Source organism: Misgurnus anguillicaudatus, chromosome 24 (assembly GCF_027580225.2).
Source record: "Misgurnus anguillicaudatus chromosome 24, ASM2758022v2, whole genome shotgun sequence".
NCBI classification, from domain to species: Eukaryota; Metazoa; Chordata; class Actinopteri; order Cypriniformes; family Cobitidae; genus Misgurnus; species Misgurnus anguillicaudatus.
In genome coordinates this window covers 14514585-14533781 of record NC_073360.2, presented here as the reverse complement: position 1 = coordinate 14533781, position 19197 = coordinate 14514585, and the positions used below count along the sequence as shown (strand labels likewise).

Here is a 19197-nt window from a genome sequence, read left to right as displayed (position 1 = left end):
TGCATATGGCGTCCATGTGCGCGAGCTCGCGTTTCCGTGTAAACAACGCGGAGCTCATAATAAAATGGTGTTACGTGTAAAGCGCAATGTATGGAATTGCAATGTAAACAATATTACAGCAGATCCCCCAGTGCAGCATTACTCAAAGTTGCCATGAAGGATACGAAAGTGAATAACTGTCTAAAACACTGTACAGCATGTAACAATGAAATCCGCCATTACGTGATCACGCGTACTCGTTTGTAAACAATGCGAAAGTTTTTCAATCCGAAGCGTGCAGTCTGCTGAGGTATGTAGGCTGAACTGCACAAGCCATAACATATTACATGATAGCAAATATAAATGAAGACAAATGACTTACAGTTTCTTCAGGAATATATCCTCCTCCATTGCATCTTCCATTGTTCTTCTTCTTAGTTAACGTTAAAGATAAACGCTTCTCTTCCTCAATGTCCAGACATAAATTAAGATATTCCTCACGTGTGTGTATAAAGTTTATAATCCAAACATGCGGTAAAGTCTTTAAATCTGATAAAACTTTACGCTTTGTTTATTATTGTTGGAACTGCTCGTCTCTTCATTACCATGTCAACAGCCTGTGGGCGTGACCGCATTAGAGATAATGAGCTCAGCCAGGAAAAACGGTACTCTCTTTACTTTAATGCAGATTATATAAACAGGAAATATTTGTTTTTGATTATAATTAGCTTGTTTAAAAGTAGACATTTCAGGGTTTCTTTGGATATGTGTATCATGTTTGTGTGACGAGTATTTGCGGAGTTTCAACTGATTTTTGTAACGTGATTTGAGGGACAGCTGGCAGAGACAGAAATGTCTGAATGTGCACCCTGTTTATTTTCTTTATTTGACAAAAACACAAAGATCTCTTGTTATTGTGAATGTACACTAATTAAAGAGGACCCTTCAGAGTTTCAAATGATGTCAAACACGTAAGTGTTTGATTATTAATGATGGAGTATTTTAAGTTGATTCTGCTATGATAAGGAGAAAACACGTCAAAACGCGTCCTCGCGTTTTTGGACCCCTGGGGGTTAAAGTTTATCATATGGTTTATCGTTCATTTGAGACTCATTTTAACAATCGGGAGTCATGTAAACATGACGTCACGTGCATCTTTTCTGGTCAGTCGTCATGAAAACATGGCGTTTGGACCAGAGTGAAAACAAACAACATATCACTGTATACCACCAGAACCGGTAAGTTATGTGTGAAACTGTGGCATTTTAAATGAATTTTTATTCATTCCTAGATTTATATCTGTTCTTTTTCAGTTGTGTCTGACTTTCAAACTAGACCATAAATATATTTTTTGTTTGTCACACGTAGATTAATATGAAGGGGATAACGTTTTAACCCTTAGTGCAGGAGTCACAAGTGTTTTGTTTTAGACATATAGTAAAGGTAATGGTTCAATTTAAGGACTGTTAAAAGAGAAGCTGTAAATGATCAAACTATGAATAAACCTACCATATGTTGTAGGCATAAAAGGTATAAATTAGGAGATCTCTCGTTTTGATAAAGGCTTGAAACGATACACTGTATATTCACAAAAAAACCATACCCGCACTGCTGCTGTAGCCCATCTTTTGTCCTGAGACTTCAATATGGCATTAATGGCAAAAAATGCTAGCTCCCCATTAAACAGAAAGAAAAAGGTTGGCAAAAAATGCATCTCAAAAGTCATCAGATCGATGTTTTAAAATATGTAATTTAAAAAAAATTCTTACGGGGGAGCATGCCCCCAGAGCCTCCTAGGAGGGTTATATCCTTCTCATGTTTTTCACCCCTGACCCGTTTTCACAACAGACATATTATTGTTTTTGTGTGAAAAAGGGTGGGTGGTGGCAGCGGAGCTCATTGGGTGCTCAGCACCCCTAAAGCTCTAACCCTAGAATCGCCTCTGCCTCTTTCTGCTAGGTGCTATCCCTAGCGTTGGCTCACTTTAGTGCCACCCTGCTGTTTGGTCAGTCGGTTGTCCCGCTCCGCTGGGTCTCTGCATTCTGGAATTTAGATTTTCATTGCCCACTCAATAAACTGTTTTGTGCCTATAGGTGAGTCTGTGACCTTTTCCTGACCAAGTAATGTAAGGTATACCTTTATTATTGATTTATTATCTTTATGATGGTCCTAGCATTTGTTAAGAGAGTCTGTATTTTTGTTTCCTATTTCATTACTACCTTATGTTTTTGGTTAAAAACAATTATATGCCTTTGTTGCTAATATTTGTTGTTTATGGGTTTTATTAATAATCAAATATTAAACAAGATTCATTTATACTTGTTTCTTTTGAAATCTGTTTATATTCCATATCATTTGCTATTGTTTCCTTTATGATTTATGTTTTCACTACAGTACATTCTGGTTGTATAAAGTTATAAGACTTGAGAGTTTACAGGCTTTGATGTACATTAGGCCTTCATACTGTATGCTACCATTCCTAGGTCACCCATTTACCAGGTCAGCACAATGGACTTTACCATTTCTGGGGGGGGGGGAATTTGTGCCCCCCCAGTTTTCTTATCAGACATAAATTAAATTGGAGAGCTAAATTCAGTCATACTTTGAAATAACGATTGCGTTATTAATTAAGTGTTTAACTGAATTAATCTAATGACTGCAACCACCTTATCTCAGGCGAATGGCTTTGGCGTGCAAATAAAGAAAGGAGCTAACCTACATGGAGGCGCAGTACAATTCAGGGACCTAGGTGGCGTTTACTTGATGTTTCAGCCTGTGAAGTTTTAAACAATCATTTTTTTAAATACAACTCACACAAGCTAGTAATGTCACTGTCACTATCGTCCTCAAAGCGAACTGCGTAGATAAATCTTTAAACAATTAGCTGCATTTTATAACAGCTAAGGGGGTTTTAGGCACTCCGCTTCGCGTCATGCCTAACAACGCCCCTTAGCTGTTATAAAATGCACTGGTAACCCACTGCTTCTTGGGGTTTATTGCTTTAAAAAATGGTGGTGTTTTCCTTTCAGTAGCATTTTTCAAAAAGATAGTGACGTAGACTGGAGCCGAAACAGCGGGGTTTCGTGACTTTAAGATGACTTTAATGTTGAATTGGGTCTTGTATTTTGAAGTGAAGAAGTGATTTATTTTGGAGATTGTGTTTTGTCATTCATTTTTTATTTCTTTATCATGGACAAACTAATGACTGTGGGGTTCCCTTTTTTCTTATGGTGTACTCTGTTAAGGTGGGGAGAAACAACTTGTAGTGGTGTGATGTTATGACTTAATTTTACTTTGGAGTGTGGAGTGAAGGGTCTATAATATTTTGATATTTTATATAAACATTAGGGCTGTCAATAGATTAAAAAAATTAATCTAGATTAATCGCATGATTTCATGAGTTAACTGGCGATTAATCGCAAATTAATCACACATTTTTATCCGTTCTAAATTTACCTTAATTTAACACTATTCATGTTTTTAATACTCTGATCATATATACATATATAGATGCTTTATGCAAATGTATGTTAACAACAGCCTGTTTACATTTTTAACAGAACCATCAAGCCATTGTTTTGTATATGCATTTTCCTTTAAAGGATTAGTCCATTTTCTTAAAAGAAAAATCCAGATAATTTACTCACCACCATGTGATCCAAAATGTTGATGTCTTTCTTTGTTCAGTCGAGAAGAAATTATGTTTTTTGAAGAAAACATTGCAGAATTTTTCTAATTTTAATGGACTTTAATAGAACCCAACATTTAATACTTAACTCAACACTTAACAGTTTTTTTCAACGGAGTTTCAAAGGACTATAAACAATCCCAAACGAGGCATAAGGGTCTTATCTAGCGAAACGATTGTCATTTTTGACAATAAAAATAACAAATATACACTTTTAAAGCACAACTTCTCGTCATGTAGATCCGGTCGTGATGCGCCAGCTGACCCCACTACGTCACCGCAATACGTCATGACGTCAAGAGGTCACAGAGGACGAACGCGAAACTCCGCCCCAGTGTTTACAAGCGTCTTAGAAGAGGACCGTTCCTACGTTGTTGTATGTCAACTGATACTAATTAATGTCTTTGTGGCAGTTTATTGTTTAAAATGGTCCGCAAATGTGCGTTTTATATATGTAACACATGACCTCCCTACGTCACTACGCATTTACGTTAGATCGCGCTGGACCGGACCTTGACGAAAAGTTGTGGTTTAAAAGTATATATTTTTTTTTTCTTGTCAAAAATGACAATCGTTTCGCTAGATAAGACCCTTATGCCTCGTTTGGGATTGTTTATAGTCCTTTGAAACTCCGTTGAAAAAAACTGTTAAGTGTTGAGTTAAGTATTAAATGTTGGGTTCTATTAAAGTCCATTAAAATTAGAAAAATTCTGCAATGTTTTCTTCAAAAAACATAATTTCTTCTCGACTGAACAAAGAAAGACATCAACATTTTGGATGACAAGGTGGTGAGTAAATTATCTGGATTTTTCTTTTAAGAAAATGGACTAATCCTTTAAGAAGAATTTTCTTTCTCCATTTTTATTTGATGCTGCATCATTTGTGACATGTGCTGTCAAATTTAGTCGAAATTAGCAAATTTTCAAAAAAAATAGTTGTTCATATTTTGACATTCTCTATTAAAACAATGCATGATTTGGTGGAATATAACAAAATATGACAGCACTACACCTGTTTTTAGTTGAAAGAGTCAGCAAAGTTAAATTACCAGAAAAAACCACATCCATACATTAAATTACCACATCAATACCTTAAAATCACTGATAAAACTATAAGATTTAGCACACACAAAGCAAAAACATAATCAATATATGTTAAACTTTTTTTTCTTTTGTTTGATTGACATTGTGACAGACTGCTTAAAATCTAAGTAATCTAATATAATTTTACACATCAGATATTTTTACCCAACAGTTAACCAAACATTTACTTAAGACATAACAGATTATAGATCCTACCTGCGTGAATTCTTATCAAAGCAGATATTTGTAAAACTTTAATTTTGTGTAGATGTCTATATCTCCGGGTCGCGCACTCACTTCAGATGTCAGTCAGTCAGCGTGAGGAGATCGCTTTTGAGTCGTGTCGCTCTTAATAACTCTTTAACAATAATCAGGTACCGAACTTTATCTCTCTTAATGACTCTTTTAACATCAAGCAAGTCCTGCAGTCTATTTTCTAAGTCTTGCATAAAAGCGAAACGAAAATGAATTGAGACGCATCTTTGCATTAGATTAAGCATTAGGAGGACGGGAACGTTACACCTCAGACGTATAAATATAGATCATTTCAGATGTCCAACGAGCATTTAGAGCATTGGATTTGCTAGACGATTTGGTTAATGTTCTTATTTCTATGAAAACCTTTGAATAATTTAGACAGGATCCTATTTGTCTGCGTCTCTGTTCATTCAACTATGGGCTGGACCAAGGGTCAAACAGAAATTGCGCGTTGCGTTAATCGGCGTTAATAAAATTAGTTGCGTTAAAATGAATTTGCGTTAACGCGTTATTAACGCGTTAATTTTGACAGCCCTAATAAAAATACATTATATATACATAACATTTATTTTATTTATACATGTATTTGTGTATTTATACATACATAATAATTACACACAATACACACACACACACACACAAATATATTATGCAGACTATGTAAATAATCGCATATTTCAACTTTAATATCAACCTTACACCTTAATTTATTAATAAATGTAATTATTACCTTATATAATTATACCTTAATTTCGCACACAATGTAATTATTAAAGCTCTCTCAGGTGTCTTATTCATATTGCTTCATAGGATGATCGCTCCACTCGGGGAGATGAGAGATCTTCTGTTCAGTGCTGGGCTCGATCGGCCAACCCCAGGCTTTGAAGAAGGACGACAGATTCATGTCCACCACCTTGGAGAAGGTCTCAGCGTACAGATTCATCTTGCCTGGATTGTTATTGGGCACTTCAGTCATGTCATTATAGGCAGCAAAAACCTTCTTGAAAGCATCCCAGCCAAATTTGTCTTGAAGCTTAAAAAATATTAAGTGTATACGATTATGAATACAGTGATAATAATTCTTGTATTAAACAACTCACTTTATATTATGGAAGATAATCATTTAAAATGTTTATTAATGCTGCCATAAATTTTTTTTATTACAAATAAAAAACTATTGAGCAAGTACATAAAAAGTGTTCAAAACTGTCTACAACTGGCAATGGTAAGCTTATAATAATGGTTTTCATTTTAAACTGTCGGGTGCGATTTTGCAAGTAATGTCAATTTGAGTTGAACTGATTTAAAGAAAATTAAAACTGCAAGCAGTGATGGAAGGGCCCTCGCACACATGACACCGCCACGCCGTGGCATAAGAATTAAAGGGAACAGTAGTTAATAGGCATTTAAGCATGTAAACATAGGTGAACCATTTAAAAGTGTAGTATAATGTGCCACATTTCCTGTTGCTAATTACAAATGACAGCGAGGTAGCATCGTGTAAGATAGCATGAGAGAAAGAGAGAAAGAGTGAGCGAGTGTGTGTGACTATATGTAAATTTTGGCACGTAGATGTGTTCAGTCCAGGACTCTTATTGATCATGTAAAATGTAGGGCAGATCAGACATTGCATAATCATTGTAAACATGTCACTTCCTGTTGCCAGCTGGTGGCGCTATAACCATAAGTGACTATTGACATGTAGATGTGTTAAGTCCAGGACTCTTATTAATCATGTGAAGTTTGGGACAGATCAGACATTGCATAATCATTGTAAACATGTCACTTCCTGTTGCCAGCTGGTGGCGCTATAACCATAAGTGACTATTAACATGTAGATGTGTTCAGGTCAGGACTCTTAGCAATCATGTGAAGTATGGGACAGATCGGACACTGTATGCCTGAGTTCCAGCAACCTGTTTCATAGCGAAACATCAAACTTTGGCTGGCCGAAACAGACACAAATTTTAAGGTAGAATCAAATCCTTTGCAATTTAGCATCACAAGTGCCCTTAAGATGATCCGACGAAAACTGTAGGAGTTAGTTAAAGTATGACTGCTGGAAATGAGAAAAACTGAGCCAAAATCTGAGACATAATTCAAAATAGCTGACTTCCTGTTTGGTGTAGGGTGTTGCTCCAAGAGACTTTTTTGTAGGGCTTGTAATAATACATGAGCATACCGAAATTCGTACATGTAAGTTAAACACAGTCCAAGGGCTGCTTCATTCAATATTTGAAAGTGGCGCTAAAACATGTTTCTTCAGTTTGCCAGCTGGTGGCGCTATGGCTATAAATGAAAATTGTTATGTAGATGTGTTCAGGTCAGGACTCTTAGCAATCATGTGAAATTTGGGACAGATCGGACATTGTATGCATGAGTTCCAGCAACTTCCTGTTTCATTGGAAACATCAAATTTTGTCGGGCCAGAACCGACACAAATTTTTACGTAGAGTCAAATCCTTCGCAATTTAGCATCACAAAGGCCTTAAGATGACACTCACCAAATATGAAGATGATCCGACGAAAACTGTAGGAGGAGTTAGTTAAAGTATGACGCCTGGAAATGACAAAAACTGCGCCCAAATCACAAAAATAACTCCAAATAGCTGACTTCCTGTTTGGTTTACGGCTTCGCTCCAAGAGACTTTTTTGTAGGTCTTGTCATGCTACAGAAGCGTACCGAATTTCGTAATTGTACGTCAAACACAGTCCGAGGGCTGCTTCGTTGAAAATTTGTAGGTGGAGCTATAGAGCCATTTTCCCACGCATAATTCCAAAGCCTACACCACATGTCAATTTTCATCACTCTTGACATCTGTGCAAAATTTAATGAGTTTTCGAGTATGTTTAGGCCCTCTAAAGAAAGTCGGAGAAAAATAATAATAATAATAATAACTCCTTGAAGAACAATAGGGTCCTCACACCCCGGTGTGCTCGGGCCCTAATAACTCCTCAAGTACTTGCAGTTTATGTAACTTCAAACGGAGTTGGCAAAGGAAAAGTTATGGGTAGCAGCTTTAACAAAAACAAACAATATTGCTTTGAGCTGTCATAAAAAATATGTATTCAACATGTAACAAAAAAGTACATGATCAAAATTTAATGATGTGTGGAAAAACATAAAACTAATAAGCAGGCTGTTCCTACCTGCATGTAAGTCTCCAGTGCTGTCCACACGGTCCATTTTTCCAAATCCCTGCCACCTTCGACATAATCTCTGATGGAATTCTGGCGACTATCTAGGATCATGGCTTCGTGAGCAGTAGCCCTGTCAACACCAAGCACCTCCTCATGCACATACACTGACCACAGGTTGCAGGTGCACTCAGTTGTGTGTGGAGGAAACTCCCAAACTTCAAGCTGCTGGTTATGACCAAGCTCGTGTGTAAATCCCCACAAACCACTTTCACTGGATTTATTTGAAATCAACAGGTCTGGGGCAGAGGTGGATTGAATCATGATGGGATATCCAGAATGCATAAAGCCTAAGCAAAAAGAAAATAGGAGTGCTGAGTTAAACATTCTGGTCAGGGCTGGTGTTGAGAAACCCAGAGGTCTAACAGGACACTTTAAATGTACATTACGCAGAACTATACACACTGTGTCAAGATATTTAATGTTTTTGTGGTTAGACAGATTTAATACAAAAGTACATGTGCAGTACCCAAAATGGTCAGCAAACCATGGGCAGCTCGCTGTTTCATTCTCTAAGAGACTTCTACAAAATATTTTTTTGTGATATTTCATTAGTTTTTTCAAATTGCTTACACACTAAAAGTGTTACTTAAGGCCAAAGCCCTTTTCACACAAACATTCCGGAAAATACACGAAAAATGCATTTTGGATCGTTTGATTTTTGTTCATTCACACAGCCTGTGATTTGCCAGCATCTGCAAGGTCCCGGAAAGACACGTGACCTGTTGAAAGTCCTGTCCTATCTTCTACGCAGCGTCTTAAGTTTGCATATTATTTATTATTTCTCTCCCCAAAAACAACTTGCGTGCATTTTTGTTAATGATAAGACTATAAAGGAGCGCGTCACGCACCGTTCTATGCTGGTGAATGATCTCAGCTTCAGGGTGGATATTTGACGAGCTCCCTGATATCTGCTTTAATGCAGTTTTCAGACATTTCTCATCGTGATTGTTAATATGCATTTAAAACCCCCGTTTTGAGGAGCTGAACGATATATCTTGTTGGGATGACGTGTGGGCATTTTTGTTTATTATGAGCTCAAGTGAGCACGTGACGCGATATTCTTTATGCTGCTGAATGATCTTCGCTTAAGCGCAGTAAGTGACAAGCTAACTTACCTGAAATCTGCTTGAGTCCAGTTTGCTGACATTTCTCGCCGTGAATGTTGATCTCCATGTAAATCCCTCATTTTAAAGTGTTGAACCAACTTAATGTTGCCATGACACGCGTGTCCTCACTACGGCACTCATTGTTTATGCGACTCATTTATAATTTCCTAATAACTGCTTCAATCTAGTTTGGGACATTTCTCGTTATGAATGTTGATATGCATGTAAATCTCTCATTTTAAAGAGCTGAGCAACAAATTTTGTTGTGATTACATGCATGTCCTCACTACGAAACGCCCATTACAGCATTGTTTCGGCTTCTTGTTCACACAGAGGGTTTTCCGTGTATCTTACTAGGTCTTCTTTCCGGCAACAATCACAGAAGATTTACAGAACATGTTTGCGTTCACACAGAAGCTTGTCTGGCAATTTTATGGGTATTTTCTGGGACCAAAGGTCTGTGTGAATGGGGTTCAACTCAGTGAAACCATGTAATCATATATCTAATCTTCAGACCAAGCCTGCAAAACTGCACACACATTACAGGCTTAAAACTCAGTTTAGTGCTATTGTAAAAAATTTTTTTTGCAAAACTTTAAACACAGTTCTCTACATAAGACACATTATTGAAAACTAACAGCTCTTGTGTTTCATTGGGAAAACAATGCCATTAAAAATGGCTCACTAATTTACTGATGATTAACTACACAAAGTTATAAGAAATCTGTTTACAAATCAAAGCTTTAGCACCATATAAAGGCTTTGAAATTTTGAAACACTTGCAGAATGATCAGTAAGCCATTATTAAGTCTTAAATGAAGTCATATGGACTGCCATTGTAATCCACCTACTGTAAGCGGCTCTCAGTAAATTATTTCCTTTTCTGTATTGTTTGGAGATGTAAGAGTAAGTGGATGATGTCAGCATGCTCTTTTTTGAGTAAATAATCAAAAGCATCTCATACCGCCAGATATCTGAACATCTGCAACAAATCGCTCCTTGCGGGGGAACTTATGAGGTAATGCCGCCAGGTCAGCTATGCCTCTCATTATTGCATCCCAATGTTTCGCCACCTCATCAGGACAATCCAGACTCCGTATCACACTTGACTCTAATGTGATGATGATGTTCTCAAACTCAAGCTCTGCCCAGGGGGCTGGCGCCTGACAGATCCCACCAACCCAGTCAGCTACACTAGTCTCTCCTGAAGGGACAAAAGCAAGTTAGCATTTCAGATTTTACTACAGTCATTGACTTTTGATGACAAACATTACACAAACATTTCACACACATATGCATCTCATTATGATACTCATTGAATATGAATTTACTTTAGACAGAGATACTGATTATTGAACTAAATAGCTCCAAACTAAATCTGGCAGAATTAAATCTAATTTAATTGAACATTCTTACCAGACTTGAAGTATGGAGCCTTTACTGCGGTCTGCACCACAATTTCCACCCCATTCACTTTGGCTTTAGGAGGTGCAACTAGGTAGATGAGCCCTCCCCATAGATTACAGATTTGGACCATTTCATTGTCCAACAAGAATCGCTCACAGACCACAGGAGCTCTTTTCAAAACTTTTGCAGTCGAAAGGTTATCAGTCTGACAACCATTCAAAACTTCTGCAGTCGAAAGGTTATCAGTCTGACAACCAATCTGGACCTGTAGACAGTTACATTAAAACATGTTGCTATCACACTATTAATCTGCAATAAATTATCTAATTACAATGTTAACAAAAATCTGCTATATACTGTATAAAATTAGTCTGGACACATCATAATAATGTACTTGAGGGTATTATTTTGATTACCTTCCAGTTTTTCCCAATGAGCTCTGAAGGAATAATTATGTGTGTCCTCATACCAGGAGAAAGATACAAGCCTGTGCTTATCCATTCTTCAGAGCCTGAAAGAAGTAATGTGCTGTTTAATACACCATAACAACTCTCGCGTGTAACAGGTCAATTCCCCCTACTTGCTATCTTCAACAAAAGGAATAACATTTTCCCCTTGATTTAAAAGGAAAACTTCCATACCACCAGTGTTGGCGCTGATATGAACTCTTGCATCAGTCACAGTGTGCAGGTCAGGTATATCCTTAATGATGTATGGCAGGAGAGCATCAGGGTCAGACATGGTTTTGTAAAGTTCAGTCCCAATTTGGAGCATCAGGCAGTCTTTGGGAGTTTTAACAGGATCCTTACTACTAACCTGTGGAACACCAATCTCTTTCACCATGTCGGTAAAAAGAGTTACCACTGAATTATAAAAAGCACAGTCATGTGCACGCATGTGAAGGTAGCTTGCACAATCATTGCCAAGTTGTTTCAAGCAGCCCTCTTCTTTAGGAGTAAGTTTGTACCCTTTGGTTACATGATTTCCTAAGTATCTCAGTCCATTCCGAAAATGGTACACATCTTTAAAGCTATCATTGATTTCTGGGGCTTTGTATAATCCTCCAGTCACAGTGTTGTCCAAAATACTCAGTCCCATCTTGTTAAGAATGAAATTTCCTGGGTAATCAGTTATCACATTGCTGCCATTGTTTTCATGGGCCCAATACCAGGCATGACCTCCAATCAGAAGACCACCTCCTTCTGCCACAAATTCTTGGATCTTTTCACATTCGGCATCACTGTAGGAAGTACAGACGTAGACACTGAGATCTTCTTTCAAGTCCGTTAACAGGCAGTTCAGACCAGATTTGCTCAGTATCTTTTGGGCTCCTGTTAGACTTGGTATGATGCCAATAACACCTTTACGCCCCTCATCAAGCCAGTTAATAGCATTTATCAGGAAAGTGGACAGAGATTCACGGCCCAGGTAGCCTTCGTGGGTAACCACAATTACCCGTCCTTGTCCATAGTAGGCGCCGGCAATAAATGTTTGTCCAGTTGGAGTGACTGCAATAGGAAATGCTAATGGTCCATGCACCATCAGATCAGATGCAACATTCCTGCCTTGGATGTCAAACTGTGGCACACCTTTTAGCAGGAATTCTAGATCATTCTTAAAATCCTTAACGATTCTGAAAAATAACAATAAAATAGTTATGAGAAATAGTTTAAGAAGTGTGTTTATGAAAGTGCATAGGTTAAATCTAAAATATTTGCTGAACTTACGATACAGCAGGCCAACTAGATGGGATAGTTGAAGGAACAGGGAATACGGCACGTTCTCCTGTGTGTTCTGTAAAGTAAATTCCTGCAACGCTGCACACCTTGTTTCCAGGGAAGTTCAGAAAAACATTCTCCTCTGAATGAGAGTAAGACCAGTACCATGCTTGGCCAGCAATAATCAAACCACCCCCCGCTTTGACAAAAGCAATCAAATCCTTTGCACAAGCATCAACGCTGTAAGCATCTGTGATATATACAGCCAGGCCTTTCCGAAAATCTCCAAGCTCTGTGCTGATAGGCGAATTGCGGAAGTTGTCAGCTACTGGACCTACATTTTTCTGAATCCCTACAATGCTGGCATCACCGGTACATGGCATGAGCCACATCAGGGCATTCTCTATCAGGTTGGGGAAACGGGTCAAGTAGTCTTCGTGTCCCAACACCACCACACGTCCCTGACCGTAACGAGATGCAGCCATCAGAACTTGACCTCTTGGATTCATGGCAAGTGGAAAGGCATCTGCACCGATCAGCAAAAGATCACTTGGCACCGCTTTTCCTTGGAGGTCAAGCTCACTCAGACCAGTCATGATGGTGCAGTAGTCATTTTCACAAACCATTATGCTTTAGTTGGTCAAAAACCCTCTGAAGAAAGAAAAAAATTTAAGTATATGTTTAGAATCGTCATATATGCTACAATCTGTACTCTACAATAAAGCATTTTAAATACAAAAGAATAAGTTCCAAGCCTTAGGTTTGGGTATTGCAGTATTTACATGCTCTTGACAATGCTGTGGCAATTTTAATTACTGAGGCTAAAATGGTCTGTTGAAAATTGTATTCTTTGCAAGAAAGGTCAAGAGTCATACAGATAATTCAGCAGAGTGTAAGACCCTAGGTCCCTTTTATATGCATCTTATATGGCTTTTTCCAGCCATTCTCAAAAATATGGTACATAACATTTTACATAATCCAATCCATCTTTCTCAGCTGTTAACATATCTAAAGCTAATCTGTTTTGAATTACATTGTCTCTTAATCTGACTCTTTTCATTACTGATGACTATTAATGTACTTGATGTATTTTGTGCTAAAAGTAAGACAATTTTATTCTTTTGTTATCAGCGGTAGGAGGTTTATCCACGGCAGCTTTGGTTCTACATGCATCAGTCTCCGTTTATCAGTTCATAGGTCTAGGACTTTCCTGCAGTTGCTAGCGTACACTGAAGAAGTTTATTTTAATCCCAATCTACATGAATATCAGTTTACCATTATATCTACAGGAATATGTGAAGTTTATGCAATGTGTGTCATGTGTTATGGAGTATTTGTTTCATAGTAGTTTAAAGAACCATCTGGACCAGCTGTGTGTATTCATTTAAAGAACCATCTGGACCAGCTGTGTGTATTCATGTTTCAGGGCACAAAGGGTTTTAGTATTAGCAAATAGCCAAGGGTCAAATACAGTTGTGTTCAAAATTATTCAACCCCAACTGAAATTGATTGTTTTGGCCGGTTTGACATTGATTTTGATCATTCAGTCATCCTGCTTACAATTACATCAAAGAGGCATGTGTAGGTCAGACAAATATAACATAACATTTATAATGAAATAACCACAAATGTCTTTTCTGTGCTCACATCATTTTCAGTTTTATTCAACCCCCAAGTGACATTCAATCTTAGTACTTAGTAAAACATCCTTTTACAGTTAAAACAGCTTTTAAACGTGAAGCATAGCTTGACACAAGTGTCTTGCAGCGATCTACGGGTATCTTCGCCCATTCATCATGGGCAAAAGCCTCCAGTTCAGTCACATTCTTAGGCTTGCGCACTGCAACTGCTTTCTTTAAGTCCCACCAGAGGTTCTCAATCGGATTTAAGTCTGGTGACTGCGATGGCCACTTCAAAATGTTCCAGCCTTTTTTCTGCAACCATGCTCTAGTGGATTTGGAGGTATGCTTGGGATCATTGTCCTGTTGAAAGGTCCAACGTCTTCCAAGCCTCAGGTTTGTGACGGACTGCAACAAATTGTCATCCAATATCTCCTGGTACTGAAGAGAATTCATGGTACCTTGCACACGCTGAAGTTTCCCTGTACCTGCAGAAGCAAAACAGCCCCAAAGCATGATTGACCCCCCACCATGCTTCACAGTAGGCAAGGTGTTCTTTTCTTCATAGGCCTTGTTTTTCCTCCTCCAAACATAGCGTTGATCCATGGGCCCAAACAGTTCTAATTTTCCACAGAACACTATCCCAAAACTTCTGTGGTTTGTCCACATGACTTTTGGCATACTGCAGTCGACTCTTCTTATTCTTTGGAGACAGCAAGGGGGTGCGCCTGGGAGTTCTGGCATGGAGGCCTTCAGTACGCAGGGTGCGCCGTATTGTCTGAGCAGAAACTTCAGTACCCACATCTGACAAATCTTTTCTCAGTTCCTCAGCAGTCACACGGGGACTTTTTTCCACTCTACGCTTCAGATAGCGCACAGCAGTCGCAGTTAGCATCTTTTTTCTGCCACGACCAGGAAGCGTTTCAACAGTGCCCTTTGCCTTGAATTTGCGAATGATGCTTCCTATGGTGTCTCTTGGTATGTTTAACATCTTTGCAATCTTCTTATAGCCATTGCCCTTCCTGTGAAGATTAATCACCTCTTCTCTTGTCTTCCTGGACCATTCTTTTGACTTCACCATGTTTGTAACCACACCAGTAAATGTTTAGAAGGAGTTGAGTATCACAGTCATTTTAAAGCTGCCTAATTGGTGCTTATTAGGCTTTATTGCTGTTCCCTGACATCCACAGGTGTTTTCAATACCTGATTGAAAACACCTCAATGAACCTCTGTTCTTCAGAGTGGTAGTTCTTTAAGGGGTTGAATAATTGTGTCAATGAAGAATTCACAAAAGAAACATTTACTACTATATTACAAAACCAATTGATGTCATTTTAGTTGCATGTGGTTCTTTAAGAAGTCATTGTAGGATTTCATTCTGAATACAATAACAAATGTACACTAAATTCCCTAAAACCCTTAACAGCATTGGGGGTTGAATAATTTTGAACACAACTGTAGGTCATGGAAAGGAGACACTGGTCTGAGGGATGTCATGTGGTTCTTGCCTGAACAGAAACATATTGTTTTAAGCATGAGGGAGGGAACAAAGACCTATATATTTACCAAGCCCTGGCTCATAGGGTCAGACTAGTTTTGGAGGATCCTCCCAGGACTTCACTCTGGTTCTGGGGGGATTCACCAGGGCAGGCTCGGCTTCTTATTTGACATGAAAATAAAAGTCTATCTCTTGAAATCGAAACCTAAGACTGAAGATTGTTTCATTTGAGGAAAAAGAAAACCACAACATTTGGTGCCGAAACCCGGGATAGAAAGGAGCTGGACAGTCGCACCACCTAAGCGAACCTGACGAGCAACACAAACAGCGTATGGCCATATACATAAGGTAAGCACTTTTTGCTTATTTATTAGGTTTGTGTTGTTTGCCAGAATTTGCTCCAGGTGGTGAGAAATTTAAGCTCTAAATGTAAGAACCATATATGTGAACTGGGTTTTGATTTCAAGGGTACAACTAACTAAGGCATGCATGCATGAATCTGTATTAAATTACTTTGGCTTTGATGATCACGGTGAATTGAAACAGATTTTAAGTTAAGAGAATGCGCAAGAGTTTGTATGCAAGGTTGCATATGTCTACGTTTGTCGGAGAAGTGAATAACGTAGAGGTTTAATTTGGTTTAATTTGAAGTTAAAAGTTTAAATCATTATGTTGAGGAAGTGGATTAATGATTGTTTATTTGGTTAATGTAAAAAAGGACACGCAAAAGTTTAAATTGTTACGTCGGGGAAGTGCAGTGACGATTGTTTAATTATTTAATGATTTGTGTTTGAGTGTGTATGTATGCAGCTGCAGTGTGTGAGTTAGTGAGAGAAATGTGAACTTGCATCTGGTTAGCAGAGAGAGAGTGTTAGAGTGTGGAAGAATGAGCCCTAAAAAATAAATAAATAAATAAAATAAAGAGAGACAAAATAAATAAAGGGTTTGACATAAACGCTAATTGGTTATTACTGAAAAATGGTTGGGTCAACAATTTGGTTTATAAGTTATCAAACATACATTTTAAATTTAAGGTTTGATCAAAACAATTGACACCAGATGGGACATCAAAAAGAGCACAGAACCAGAGACCACAGCTGGCTTTCTCAATGGACAATGCAATCAGGTGGCCACCTACAGAGATGAGCAGTTTTGCTTGTTTAAAGATTGTATTGTTCACCTGAGAGGGCTCGGGGTGGTCAAATCACAAGTGCTCTTCCAAATTTAAGAATAAAAAGGGCAAATTAAAGATTACTAGATTAAATGATAAGAATAAAGGGTTTCATTTTCAAAAGGAATGTGTGCTAGGACAGATAATGGTTTATTGTGTGAATGAGTTTTATTTTTTGTCGTTGAGTGGCTTGGATAAAGATTTAATGTTAAGTTGAGAAAATGCCTAAGAAGTTTCGCGAAAGAGTCATGAGGAACCTGAGTGTTACCGTGTCGGGGCAGACACGTTGGGGTTCGAAGAGAAGAGTACTCAAATCCTGTAGGTCAGGTACGGTCTATGTGTTATTTGTCTTGTTGTTTTGAAAGGCCGGGGCTGATAAGAGATATTGTTTTTGTTTTATTTGTCATGTCGGATTGGTAAATTGTGTAAGTGAATCTTTTCCACGTTGATGGAAGTGTAGTGGAAAGATGAACTTGGCCAGGTAGTCTAGATAGAGTTGTTTTATTTTATTTGTGTGAGAATGTAATGTGTCTGTGATATAATGAGTCTGTGTGAGCATGTCTGAGATGGAAAGAGTGGGGGCTGAGTGAGTAGTGGGTGTGTCTTGCTCCTGGGGCTCTGCAGAGCCCACAGAGAGGTGTTGTGTTACAGGAGTGAATGGTTGTTTAAAACTATAAAAAAAGGGAATAAAGTTTAAAGGATGTGAAAATGAGTAAGAATATGAGTATGTATAAGAGACAGTTATAAATGCTGGGTATTAAAGATTAGATTTGAAGACATTGTGGTTCTGAGGTATTGTAGCTAAAAATATTAGTTATTACAGTGAAGTATACAGCTACTTCTAGAAATTAAATAATTCATTTAAATGATTGATTAAAATAAAATATTGTGCTCAATAGGAAAAGATTGCTTGTCCAAAAAAGGACAGATGTTCGTGATGGTATTTGACTTTATTTGCAAAACATTACAAAATATTATAAAGGAAATTTTATTTTAAAGACACATTGGAAATTTAAGTAACTATTTGGAGAATATATAAATTGGACAAATAAAAACAATAAGTTTGTGAAGTGGTTAAATGAGAAATAATTATAAAATATAAGGTGTGTTATATTGCAAAGAAAATATTATGGCAGTCACATTAATGGAAAAATAAGGATTAAACAATTGTTGTGTGGAGAATTAGAAAATAGAATAATTGGATGTTCAAATGAGGAAACATTTGATGTGGCATTGTGTGAGGAGAAATACAACTAAATAAAAATATAAACTAATGAAAGATAAGAGGAGATAATTAACAGACAAAGAAATGCTCAAAGGGAGAAGGAGAGAGAGAGAGAGAGAGAGAGAGAGAGAGAGAGAGAGAGAGAGAGAGAAAGGGAGGGGGTTCTAAATGGTCACCAGATTTGACCTGTAAAGGTCAACTCTCATTGCTTGAGGGAATTGTGGGATTAAGCAAAATCTAGCAGAAAGACAGAGGCGAAGCTTTGAAAGAAAAACAACAAATTAGAGAAAAAAAGAGTAGAGACCAAGTTATTAAAGGTGGAAATAAAGATGAAAAATTAAAAAGGACAGAAAAATTATTAAAAGGTGAATGACACAGATAAATTATATAAAGAAAAAAAAAAGATTTAACAAAATGAAGAGGAGTCTTCATCTGATGATTGAAGGTGGTCACAAAATAAATTTTATTTTAAATTGAAAGGCAATATTTTGCAATGGGTTAAGTTAAACCTTGAAAGGCTGAAAGCTCTCATCCTTTGACATTCAAGAATCCTTTGACATTCAAGACATCCTTTGACATAAAAGGCTGGCAAGAAACAGACAATGAAAAACTGTGTGTGACATCAAAGTGTTGGAGTTGCAAAGAGAGGAGTAACTCATAAACTGGACTGAGAACACATTCTATTTGAATGGGACTATAATTGAACTCAAGCAGTGAAGGGGGCACTGCATATGTTCAGAGACAATTACAAGGATGAAACACCAAAAAGACTGAGTGGAGTCCAGAAGGAGACTCACAAAGACAATAATTTTCTTGGAGACAAGAGAAAAACTGGACACTGAACTTTCCATCTTATTACAAGCCGTTGAGTGAAAAAGGGGAAAGAGTAAACAGCCGTTCAATGTTTAGTAAAGACCTTGATACTATAGGGACACAGACAATCTTTATGAGAAAATCAGCTAGACAAATTTAAAGGCTGATGAAGAACTTATGTTGTTAGGTGTGACTACCTGTTCTGAAATCAAATCAGACTCCTATTAATCTGACAGGAAGAAATGCATAATGAAAATTGGGGGTTTTTTGAATTTGGGTTCTACAGAGGAAGTTAGAACTCCAATGATGGTACTAAGCTAAAAAGCAAATAAAAATGGCATAGAACAGCTTAGGTTAGTCTGGTTGATTAATGGTAAAAAGTTGATAAAATGATTGGTTGTCATTGAGTTATAGGGACACAGGAGAACAGTT

General features: G+C 37.6%; 1 protein-coding gene and 1 long non-coding RNA gene across 2 annotated transcripts; one reads left to right on the top strand and one right to left on the bottom strand.

Annotated features, from left to right (window-relative positions):
* The first annotated feature begins 126 nt into the window (after positions 1-126).
* On the top strand, positions 127-5941 carry LOC129437768 (uncharacterized). Its single transcript, XR_012367512.1, has 3 exons — positions 127-1217; positions 2073-2109; positions 5818-5941. It is a non-coding gene; the product is annotated as an uncharacterized lncRNA (long non-coding RNA).
* On the bottom strand, positions 5711-13085 carry LOC141361447 (TRPM8 channel-associated factor homolog). The gene is made up of 7 exons (XM_073862751.1): positions 12449-13085; positions 11363-12354; positions 11138-11232; positions 10731-10986; positions 10279-10518; positions 8158-8495; positions 5711-6040 (listed from the first exon to the last, which is right to left on the bottom strand). The coding sequence occupies exons 1-7, from the start codon at positions 13063-13065 to the stop codon at positions 5798-5800; spliced, it is 2781 nt and encodes a 926-aa protein (XP_073718852.1). The 5' UTR covers positions 13066-13085; the 3' UTR covers positions 5711-5797.
* Positions 13086-19197: the final 6112 nt, after the last annotated feature.